We start from the raw sequence: 12424 nt of genomic DNA, 5'->3' as shown, positions 1-12424 counted from the left end.
AAAATGAGTGCTATACACTTCCTTTGTCATTAAAACCTGAGGCATCTTTTAGTTTCTTCTTTCAAGTTTTAATGTTGCCTTGTGGTTTGCATACTCTCATGTGGGGATTTTTGCAAACACCTGTAGTCATGAAATGTCAGTGCTGGGAAGTGATGGAGAGAACCAGGTGTACTTTTCTAATTTTGTAGGAGGAGGTTTAAGAAAGGTTAGAGAGGGTCAGTGGTAGAGCCAGTTCCTGAAACCCAGATTTTCTGAGAGCCCACTTAGACATGCTTTCTGCTTGAAGAGTTGGTGTTAGAAGGTGTTGGAAGACTTGGGAACTAGGTCTAAAGCAAATAGCTTCTATTTTTTTAAGACTTGATTTTTTGGAGATGTGTTAGATTTCTAATTTCATTAGAAAGAAGGTACAAAGATTTCCTTAGAACTCCTGTCCTTTCCTAGTCTTCCCCATTATCAATCAACATCTCCCCAATAGAGTGGTGTATTGGTTACCACTGATGAACCTACACTGACACATAATAATCATCCCAAGTCCAGAGGTTACAGGAGGGTTCATTGTAAAGAATGTTAGACATTCTTTGGGCATGGACAAATGTATAATGGCATATATTCACCATTATTATGCTATATAGAGTATTTTCTCTGCTCTGTGCTCTCCATATTCATCTCCCTTGCTCCCCACCCTGGAAACTACTGAGCAAATGTTTTTACTTTTCTTTTTTAAAAATTTTATCTAATCTTTATTTTTAAAAAGATTTTATTTATTTATTAGAAAGAGAGAGAGCAAGCGAGCACAAGTGGGGAAGAGGTAGAGGGAGAAAGAGAATCCCAAGCAGATTCCCCACTGAGCAGGAAGCCTGATGTGGGGGGTCAATCCTAGGGCCCCGAGATCATGACCTGAGCTGAAACCAAGAGTCAGACTCAACCAACTGAGCTACCCAGGCGCCCTGCAAACAGTTTTTATTTTGAAGAATGTTCAGGTTTCTGCATGGACTCTAGAGTGGTCACCTCAATTCAGATTCAATTCTCTCGTCTTCTGTTTCCTATAAGTTGGGTAGCCTCGGAGGAGTGGTTCAGCCTTGGTGTGGACCTTAGTGTTGTCTCATTGATAGAAACAGGACTGCTTCCTACTTGAGAGATGATGTATTCAGACATGCCTCTCTGTGAGCATTTGTTTCATTTCCTATGCTTACGGGAAGTTGAAGCAGTCATCACACTGTTACAGTTTTCTCTCTTCATCCACATCTGGCCTCATGTCACCTTGACTTTGAGACTGTCTTATTGCTGGAGGCTTAGGGCAGCCTACCCATGGAAAGAGCCATGACTCCATTCTTGCCTCTACCCCATCTCTCTGCAGCCCCTGTCCACTGTACATGAATCAAAGGTTTCCTTCTCTCCCCAGACCTCTATGAACATAAGTTCATCAACTGCCGGTTTATCAACTCTACGTTTCTGATGCAGAAGGAGGGCTGCCACATGGACTTTGAGCAGGATAATGACTTCCTGATTTACCTTGTCAGCTTCCTTGGCAGTCTGTCTGTCTTGCCCGGGAACATCATTTCTGCCCTGCTCATGGATAGAGTTGGAAGGCTCAAGATGATTGGTGAGTAGTTAGGGATGCCACATCTCCTCCAGTAAGTGAGGACCATGGCTTTCAAAGTGTATTAAAGAAGAGGAATCTTTTTATTTTTCTTAAAGAAATCTTTCACTGGAAACCAAACAGGTAGGATAGGATCTGCTGGTGTGGAGCCCAGGAGGCAGCTATGTCTCCAAAAACCCTAGGACTCCATGGAGGTAGTTTGAGACCTATGGTCCAGGTCAGGGACTCATTTTCATTTCCCAACTGGATGATTCTGTGACAGTGACTTCAGGAGGAATATTAAACATGCCCATTCTACTTGCTTTGTAAGATTATAGTCAGAAAAATATATAAAATGCTCTTCAATGAACATTGGTTCATTTGATGGGCTTAAAATAAATTGCATCACTTATTATTTCATAGTGATCACACTTAGGCTTTGGAGGTGGGCAGACTCACGTCTGAATCCTATCACCTTGAGGCTATTTGACTTTGAACATGTTCCTTTACTTCTCCAGGCTTCAATTTCCATATCTGTACCTCTAACTAGCTGGCAGAGTTTTGTGAGGTTTGAACATAATGTAGCCAGAGCATCTCATAGTGCTTGGTGCACTGTAGGTTCTCAAAAATGGTCACAAAATTCATGTATCCATGCTTCACTACACCAGGATCTGCAGCAGTTTACTACAGAAATGCCATACATGGCGTGCATGGCAAACAACAAACAAAACATGTACACCCGGGGCTAGGGAAAACATATAGCAAAATATATATATTGTAAGGCCAGGGTGGGGATAAGAACCACATGCTGATACACATGCCATGGAAGGTCTGCTCCAGGGATGTAGTTGATCAGGAAAATTAATACCAACTCCCTAGCAGCAAAGCCCAAAGGGAAACAAAAATAAATCACATAGTCATTTTGTCAGAGAAGAGCAAATTGTTGAGAGCTTGGCAAGGGAATCTTGTCCTGGTGTTGGGCTTATTGAGTATTATTATTGTAGAGTAGCAGGAATATTCAGAATGGTGAGTATACGATTTCAGCTTTTAAAGTGTGTGGTGAGGATGGAGTCACATCTAGGCATGGCAGATTGAGCGAGCTGTCTCCTGAGTCTGAGGTGGGGCCCTGGTTAGAGCCCTGAGGGAAGGGCAGTGTTTACTAACTCGTAAATGCCTGAGCTTTTCAGCAGAAGGTAACTGCACGGTGCACAAGACCAGCAGCTGGGAATCAGGTGACCATTTCAGCCAACATTTGCTTTAGAGTCTGCATACCTTCCTTTCCTTCTCTGAGCTTCTGTTTCACAACTGTTAAAGTAATACCTCTGTTTGCTCCAATGAGATAAGGCGTGTGAGAGTAGATAGTGAGCTTTAGTAAAGGTCTGGCACGCAGCAGGCGAACTGTGATATTCTCAGTGCATGCAGATAATAGATGCTCAATAAACGTCTCGATGGGATGTGGATGACCTGTTCTGAAAGAGTCTCTGAAAGAGACTCATGAAATAGTCTTAGGAAAAGACAGAGTTATTTCCTCAAATTCCCTGTAGAATTTGCTGTGGCATAAAAGTTGTCCTGCTTACTCTGTGTTCTTTCCTGGGCAGAAGTAGTGTCTTGTTAACAACAGAGTAGAAGTTTCCCTGATGAGGCTGTTAGTCCTCATTTATTCATTCAATAAGCAGTAATTTATGCAGCACTTATTCTTTGCCAGGCGGTATGGCAGACAATGGGAAAACAGCAGTAATTGACACAGACAGCATCCTCACGCTCACGGAGCAAATGATCTATTGGGAGAGAGAGACATGAACTAGAAATTTCATTGAACAAACACAAAGCATGTATTATAGGTCAGGCTTTGTGCCAAACATTTTTAAAATATTAACATATTTAAAACTCAGTCACCCTGTGAGGTAAGGACTATTTTTTGCCAACATTTTACAGATAGGGAAAGTGAGACAGAGAGGTTATGAGACTCACACAAGGTCACACAGGGGAATCTGGGACTTGAACTCAGGCTTCTCCATCATAACGGAGATGAGAATTAACAGGATGGAAGGAGAGTGGACCACCAGGAGCTATAGCAGGATTACCTAACATAGTTGAGAGGTCAGATCACTGAATATCACTTGATTTATTTGAGGGTAATATTTTGTATTCAATAAACATTTGTCAACATTTATTGTAAACCAGGAGCCAATGGCTGGCCACTTTGAGGGAGGCATGAGTTTAGGTGATATAGTTCTCAAGGCACTTGTGGTCTCATAGATGTTTGTCTCCTTCCTAGCTGTTTGGAAAGAGGTCACCAGGTGGCCTACTCACAGCCCTGCCTCTTCCCAGAATCAGCAGAATCTAGGCCATAGTTACCATGTCATGGCTCATCAGCAGAGGGTTTGGCATCAGTGTTGGTAGCTCCAGGTCTGAGGGTGAGATTCCAGGCAGAGGCCCTCCAAGGAGGCCTTTGTGGGTAAGGCCAGCCACCAACATGACTTCTTGGCAATTGGAAGGCCTCTCCTAGAGGACCTCTCTCCCCCAGGGTCCTGATGCCTGGCTAGGACCCTTGGCCTGTCTCCCAGCTGGTTGTCTGGAAGATGCTTTCTTCTTTCTGCTAACTATTCCCACTGCATTTCCAGCCATGCTCCTGGTCCATACCCTGCATTCACTCCACACTCCCCAGGCTCTTCTGGACTGGATGTAATGGATTTGGGCAGCATTTGAGACAGCCTTCTTTTGGTGGGACCTCTTATCATTAGTTGCATCAGCCAGAGTGCAGGTGGGAAGTGAATCCACACCAGATAGTTCTAGTAGAAGAGACTTTACAGATGGGATGTGGCTTTTAGAGGGGTGGGCAGGCTTGTAGGAACAAATAATGTAAATGAGGCACCCAGATGCTAGCAAAACTGGCAGCTCATACTGCTTCTAGGACTACAGGGAGAGAACAGCACACTCACAGAGCCCAGGGCAAGCTGGAACCGTGGAGGTGGAGGCTCCTAAAAGGACCTGTAGTCCTTAGCGGGTCAGAGAGTGGAGTGTGTATGTGGGGGGGTGGGGGGGGGAGGGCAGTGTAGCCATCACCATAAAAGGAGATATAGATAGGATAGGAATTGAGAAGAAATACTCCAACTCCTACCTGCTCCCAGTTGATAAGGGAGCCACAGGTACACAGTCCCTGGGGGTTAGCTGCTCAGGACACAGGACAAGACTGAGAAGGGCAGATCAGATACTTGGGGTGGAGATGGAATAAATGGAGCATAAACAGCAGGGGCCTTTAGGTTTTCTTCTGCAGCCCATTTACAGTTCTGTTCTCAGTAGTATATAAGCTCCACGAGGATTTTGTGATACTGATGTATCTCAGGCACCCAGAACAATGTCTGGGACCTAAGAGATTCTCAAGGAATGTCCTTTCTCCCCATCCCCAGTAATTCTGGGCTGAGCAGCACCACAGGGTGAGGATTTCAAAATCCTTCTTGGAAGCTAACTCTGGTGACATGACCCATGCTAAGGGCTCTAATCCCATGGCCAGAGTATCATGCAGGGGGTTCAAGCTGTGTTTTCTCCCTGCAGAGATGGGCCTGTTACTTGATGTAACCTGTTACTTCAGGTGCACTTGTGAAGATGGGAGAGTGGAAAGGCCTGTGGGTGACAGTCTTGTCTAAAACATGGGCTTCAAGGTTTGTTTTTTTTTTCCTGCCCTTGACCTCCCCCTGTAGGTGGCTCCATGCTAATCTCTGCGGTCTGCTGCTTCTTCCTGTTTTTTGGCAACAGCGAGTCTGCGATGATTGGCTGGCAGTGCCTGTTTTGTGGGACCAGCATTGCTGCCTGGAATGCTCTGGATGTAATCACAGTGGAGCTGTATCCCACCAACCAGAGGTCAGTTCTTCCCTGGGCTTCCCTCTGGGACTTGTTTGGACTTTAGCCAGAGGTCTACTCATTCCAATGTCCTTCACCAAAGCCATCTTGGTCTTCTGGTGTTTCACGGACCAAGCATCTCTTTGGTTATTGAGTTTCTCCTGCATGGAGGCTGGCATAGGCACGGAGGTGAGCAGGCTAAGGCCTGATGTAGTGGAGTGAGTGGCTAGGTATGAAGGACAAGTGCAAACCATGTTCAGGAGAGAGGAGTGAGGGTGCCACCATAGGAATCATGCAACCCAAAGAGGGGCGAGAACAGGCCTCTAATGGTGTAGTGGGGCCGGGGGGGGGGGGGGGGGGGAAGGTGAAGAACTAGATAAACAAAGGGCGAGGGAAAGGCAAGGGCAGATAATGGTGGGAATGCGACTCAATGGTCTAGGGCATTCACAGAGATGTGGCAGAAATGCTCAGTGCTTACTTTTATTTTGTGCAAGCCACATGGAAGAGGCCTGATTGGAAGAGTCAAAGCCATTATGTAGCAGTTATCTCTCTTTATGGAGAAGGAGTTTTGCATTTTAAGGATAGCAGGTAGGTGGCCCTATGGTCAAAAAGGAGTAAGAAGTGATGTGGAAGGCAGGGAAATGAAATTCTCTAAAAAATCTTAATGATATTCCCCAAATTGATGACAAAGATATTAGAATATGAATAGCTATGGCAATGCACAGCATCCCATATTTGGAGCCCCTCTCCCCTAAACTGCGGAGCTTCTAAGTTTTAATAAGAGGAGGAAAAATTATCATTATTTCAACAGTATATAATTTTACATCTAGGAAACTCAAGACAATTAATTAGAGACTGCTGGAAACAGTAAAATAATTTGATAAGGTAGTCAATAATAAAACTAACTTAATAGCATATGGGATTTAATAATGTATCCAAAAATTTAAAAGTAAAGTTTAATTCTATTTAATAATAGCAGAAATCATGAAATATCTAGGAATATAAGAATATGTGGGATAATAAGAAAGGTGAAGAAAACCATAAAGCTTTACTGCAAGATAAAACAGAAAACTTACATATCAAGGTATACCTTATGAAATTCTAAGATTTATTCTTGCACAAATTTCAAATTTTCTTTTGTTTCCTTTTGACTTCAAAGAGTCCATTCAGAATTCAATGAGATTTTTTCCCCTTCTTCATGGAAACTTGGGACAACTTTGGAAATTTCATTTGGAAAAATATGTGAAAATATCCAAGAAAATCCTGAAAACAAAAAGATTGGGATGGGGCTGGTTATGTAAAAAGTGATTTAAAGTGTAAACATTATTTAGGTACAAAAAATATAAACACATTCTTAACAAACCTATGGTATGAAAAAAATATTTTGCTTCAGTTGAAGAGAGTTGGTGCTGGGAATATAATCTCTGTATGCAGACGGAGGCAAGAAAGGACAGATGATTAGTAGCAGTTATCACGGAGGGGACGTCTAGCTGGCTCATTCAGTAGAGTATTGACTCTTGATCATGGGGTCGTGGGCTTGAGACCCACCTTGGGTGTAAGGATTACAAAAAAAAAAAAAAAAATGAAGTTAAAAAAAAGTAATAGTTGCCCCTCAGAAGTGTGACTGAAGGATACTAATCAGGATTAGGTTTTGCTGTGGGTGACAGAGATCTCAAATAAATGCAGCCTTAGGAAGGTAGGCATTTCCTTTTTCTCTCCTGTAGAGTCCAGAGCAGGCACTGCAGGCTCTTTTTATCTTGTTGTTCACCCTCTCATGAGCTCAGCTATGGTCCCAGATGGGACTATCTACATTTTTGGAAGCAGGTTGGAAGGAAGAAAAATGCAAGAGAAGAATGCAAAAAATACCACTCATGACACCTCTTAAGGAAATTTCTTGGGAGCTGCCACTTGCACTTACATCCTATTGGCTAAAAATTTGGTCACATGGCCAGACTCCACAGCAAGGGAGTCTGGGAAATGTAGTCTACATCTGGAGAAAGGCTTATTAGGGGCATCCCGCAGCGTTTGCCATAAGAGGGTCAGATGTTATTAGGAAGGAACAGTGACACTTTCTGCTTCATTCCATTTTTTTTTTCAGTGTTTCACAATACGCGTGTACTACTTGTGACAATTTCGAAAAGGGAAAGAAACAAGTTTGAGGGAAATACTCCAGAATGTTAATAGTGGTGATTGCCTTTCAGTGGTGGGATTACAGATCTTTGCATTTTTAAGTTTTTCTGTATTTCCAAATTTGATTAAAATGAGAATGTCTCACTTTTATATTTAAGAAAAAAAGTTGGAGCGTCTGGGTGGCTCATTGGTTGAGTGTCTGTCTGCCTTTGGCTCAGGTCGTGTTCCTAAGGTCCTGGGATTGAGTCCTGCATCAGGCTCCCCGTGGGGAGGGGGCCTGTTTCTCTCTCTGCCTGTGTCTCTGCCTCTTTCTATGTGTCTCTCATGAGTAAATAAATAAAAGACTTTAAGAAAAAAAGAAAAGAAAAAAGTTCCCTCCCATACCTTTACCATACCTTCTCTCACAACAAGAGAAAGAAAGGACTCAGTCCCACTCATCTAAGGAGGACTGGTTCATCTTTCAGAATGAGTTACTTTCTTCTTCTTTTACAGGGCAACAGCCTTTGGCATCCTCAATGGATTATGCAAATTCGGTGCCATCCTGGGAAACACCATCTTTGCTTCTTTTGTTGGGATAACCAAAGTGGTTCCCATACTTCTGGCTGCTGCTTCTCTCGTCGGGGGTGGCCTGATTGCTCTTCGACTGCCAGAAACCCGAGAACAGGTCCTGATGTGAAAGCAACCTCAGGGGAAAGAAAATGTTGGAAGAACCTTATCTAGGAACCTGCAATGCATCCATGCTTGTGTCTGTCACTGTCTGGAGGACACTGTCCAGAGGACACCGGAGGAGAAGTTGATTTTGTGACTCCTAGTTTAGGAAACCATTTCAGCTGTCAATATGTTTGTAACTCAGGTGACTGATTTGGGGGTGTCCTGAATCACCTGTAGAATCCCAGAGCTGCATTCTTGGCTTCAGGTTTCCCCAGCCCAAAGCAGGGGAAGAAGGATCACACCTTCCAGTGGGCACACATGCTGAGCAAGGAGTGTGTATTCCCCCTGGTTAGGTGCAAGGACTTATTTGCATTTCAAAATGAATTTGAGGGTAAGAAACATTTAAGCTCTTCCTCCATAAAGTTCCTCGGAGCCCAATGACCTAACAAACTGACTTGCCAGGAAACTAGAGTCATATAAATATTGGGCTTGAAATACAGGATACTTATATTTTTGCATTTAAAAGTATCACCAATCATATGTTCCATTTGAAAATTGGCACATAGCATTGAAGATATTCTGATATAGAAAACCAGATATTTGAGCAATATCTATAGAAGTCTACTCCCCCCCTCAACCAAGTGTCCTAAGTTTTCCATGATGATTAGGTGGTGAATTTAAGGATGCTATTTACTCCTGTTTTGATCTATTCAAAGAAACTTAAATGCGATAGGTTTTCTGTAAACTAACTTTGTACATAACTATATTTGGGTTTAATTTGCAGAAATGGTACCTGCAAATATTTGCCAGCACTGTAGCCATATTTTGGGAGGAGTTGGTGTTTGGGGTCCCAGGAGATTGGGTCTGATTGAGTGAAATGCAAGAATAATCTTACTTATAGCCATTTAACCTGCTGTCAGGAGGATGCACTTTGCAAGCTCACATTGTACAGTTCATTTAATCCAGGCACTATTCTTCGTGTAGGTGGAGTAGTTACTTTTCTCTCTTACACAGATCACTTGTGAAACTCAAGCTCACCCATTGTGAGTACCAGCTTTAGATGCTGCTGCTCCCCCAGAAACAACACGAGAAGGGTTCAGGGGCCTCTGGCATTCTCTTTGTAGACGAGAATAAAACACAGTGGAGAACATAGTTGATTGAGGGAGGGATGGGGAAGTGTAGCCACACTTCTCCAAAACATAAATTCTTTTTGTTTCTTTTAGCTTTAAAACATGATCTATATTTGTTATCATGGTCATGTCCTATGAGAAATCTATGCTGTGTGTCTAGGTCAGGGACTTTCGAAACAGCTGTCACTGGCATGGGAATTAGGGCATGTAGTAGATGTGAAATATGTTTCCCTTCACTGCTCCAAGTGAACTCTTTTTTGAGACCTTTTGGAACATAAATGGGGGTGAGGGTGGGGGTGGAGTGGGGAACCCAGGAAAACTACTTTGGCAAGGGTCAGCAATTGGCTGAAGTCTTGACAACACAGAAAAGGAAGGTTTCATCCACCAGAACTATCTAGCATGGAAAGACAGTGAGCTATGAGCTCTTGTTCCTAGAGGTGAACTGGCCGAGGCCAGATGAATATCAGTTTGCAAGAACCCGTGCTTTGATTTGATTTGCAACGTGTTTAGTGCTGTCAAGTGCCACACGTTCCCTACCAGAAATCTCTAAAAACTTAAGCAGGAAAATGACCACATGGAAGGTTTTCTCGGCTTTGGGGAGACAGGTCCCATGATAGCTCCGGGCCCTCTTTCTGTTATTCTCTGAAATAACAGGTAGACAGGAGGGAAGAGTAAATATTATGACACCTTTCCACCTTGGATCTGAGATCAGTTTTAATGGTTAAAATGTTTACTCTGCTTCTCTTGTCCCTACCTCTTGATTCATTCTTTTTTTCTGTACAGCAAAGGAAGACATGTCAACTCTGATGTGACACCCTGATCCCCTCCCCAAGTATATAAATATACTACTGTGTATTAACATTTCTCTCAGTGTTTTATAGGAGTTACTTAAGGTAAATGCTATGTCAATAATGAAAGGCCCAGTGTAACATACCTGTAATATACTTTCTGTATTCTGACAATATGAAATACAGTGGCTAGGCTTGTTCAAGACAATTGTATAAACCAGAGATTGCCACATCCCTTGTAACATTATTTGTCAGTGGGATAATACAATTTAATGAGCAGCTACTACGTAAGAACTTTACAAAGTCTACACTTGTATTTAAGGTGGATCTTGTAAATCTAACATCTGATTAATTTTTGAGTATGGAGGTGGCTGCCATAATTTGGAGGTCAGTTGGGGGTTTTCAAGCTCTAACTTTATGGCTCCTTAAACCAATCACCTAACCAACCAAGGGCAGTTCTTGTTTTATCCATCACATAAGCCTCTGGAAAAGGTGCAGCCATACTCTGCAGCCTTTCCCTGTGAAGGATTGCCTGGCGCTGGTACCTGGCCACTTCTTAAGAAGTGCTGTCATTCCTACTGAGATAAATGCTCCTTTAAAAATAGTCTCTGTGGCAGGTCATTGGGGGATAATGTACAACATTCCTGGCCAGGCACTTCTTTTTCATTTCGTGTTCTACTCTGAGAAATTCCCAGTGGCATCCTTGCAGCGTGGAAGGATGAGCTCTCCTTCATTGAGCAAAGCTGTTCATGGTTCATGATGTATTTTATGATGCCTGTTTTGGGAGTAGTTACTTTTAACAGGCTCAACTGTGTTGTGTCATCTCTTGATGCTGATTTTTGACCTTCTGTTTTATTGGAAATAATTAGTGACAGGGGTGTGCCTATTTGTGAAGTTTATAGCACATGTACCTGAGGTCATGTGATAAATAACTGCATTCCCAGGGTCCCCTGCTACCTTGTATTAGCTCATTAAAAAATAATAATAAAAATAATTGTAACCAACCTTTAAGAACTGAGGCTAGAGGTTATTTCCAGACACTTAAGTTTCTTCTGTATTCCTAAGTTGATTGGATCAGTTGGGGTTGGCATGCTGAGAAGTATTTTCTTCACCTTTCTTATTTTGCATTTGGGGACCTTGAGAGGTCAAATGATGTTGGTTATAAGACCAACATGGACCAATGGAGTTGGTTATAAGACCTACAGTGATACTCTCTCTATAATTCTGGAGTAAGATCTCAATCAGTAATTTCCTACTACAAGGCCTCCCATTGAGTCTCTGAGGAATGGGATAGCGTGACAAACATTTACCCTCCATTCCTGGAGGCCACTCATTGAAAAGTCACATGATTGTCTTACCTGGAACAAGTGGAAGGAACATCATACATATGAAAAGATTGGTGTTTATTAATCCATCTAGTCACTGATTCATTCATTTATTCAGTAAATCCTTGCTGAGCCTGTACTATGTGCTAGGCTCTGTTCTAAGCCTTGGGGACCCAGTGGTGAAAACTCTGGTCACAGTTTCTGCCTCCTGCCTCCTTTTACTTATGGCAAGTGGGCAAGATGGTTATTAAGTTGGCAATAATAACAAAGTGCAATGATCTTATCATCAGTAAAAATGTACCTTCTGCTTGTAAGAGTGTTCTTATTTCCTTACTAGTCAATTGTGGATTTCTGCATGTCATTGTTTTCTTTCCTGTGTTTCTTTTCTTCAAGGAGTGTGCTAATTTCTTATCTTTATAAACCAGGTAAGGGAAAAGATACCCTTGCTCATTTTCTCCAGAACTTACTCCCATTTTTACTTCATTGACTTTATAGAGGGTTGTACATGGAAGAAGGGATAGGAGCCAGGAATGCAAGCAGGACATTGGTTAGTGGGCAAGGCTCCCAGGAGTCTCAGGAAAGGGGTCTCCACTTTCATGGTTGGCTCTTCTATTGGCCATCTGAGCTAACACTGACCCTATTTGGGGTGTGGATAGGATGAGGTTAGATAGGGCATCTGGATGGCTCAGCCAGTTAAGCATCTGCCTTTGACTCAGGTCATGATCCTGGGGTTCTGGATGGAGCCCTGCATCAGGCTCCCTGCTCAGTGGGGAACCTGCTTCTCCCTCTCCCTCTGCCTGCTGCTCCCTCTGCCTGTTCTCTCTTGATCTGTCAAATAAATAAATAAAATATTTTTTAAAAAAGGATTAGGTTAGATAACATACAACTGAAAACTCAAACCAACAGGAGTACATCCATAATAAGTTAAAGGTTTATTTCTCTCTTGTATTAAGGAAATCTGGAGGAAAAAAAGTAATAGCT

General features: G+C 42.6%; 1 protein-coding gene across 5 annotated transcripts in view; it reads left to right on the top strand.

Annotated features, from left to right (window-relative positions):
• The window catches only part of SV2B (synaptic vesicle glycoprotein 2B), a 173394-nt gene extending 162272 nt beyond the window's left edge, over positions 1-11122 (top strand). For all 5 annotated transcript variants that reach the window (XM_072798814.1, XM_072798792.1, XM_072798832.1 and 2 more), the window contains 3 exons: positions 1403-1603; positions 5281-5440; positions 8042-11122. In XM_072798814.1, coding sequence (XP_072654915.1) covers positions 1403-1603; positions 5281-5440; positions 8042-8225 — 545 coding nt within the window. In that variant the 3' untranslated portion in view covers positions 8226-11122. The remainder of the gene's footprint in view (positions 1-1402; positions 1604-5280; positions 5441-8041) is intronic.
• Positions 11123-12424: the final 1302 nt, after the last annotated feature.

This window comes from Canis lupus, chromosome 2 (assembly GCF_048164855.1).
Source record: "Canis lupus baileyi chromosome 2, mCanLup2.hap1, whole genome shotgun sequence".
NCBI lineage: Eukaryota > Metazoa > Chordata > Mammalia > Carnivora > Canidae > Canis > Canis lupus.
The sequence above is the reverse complement of the archived record's forward strand: the minus strand, read 5'-3'. Positions and strand labels throughout refer to the sequence as shown.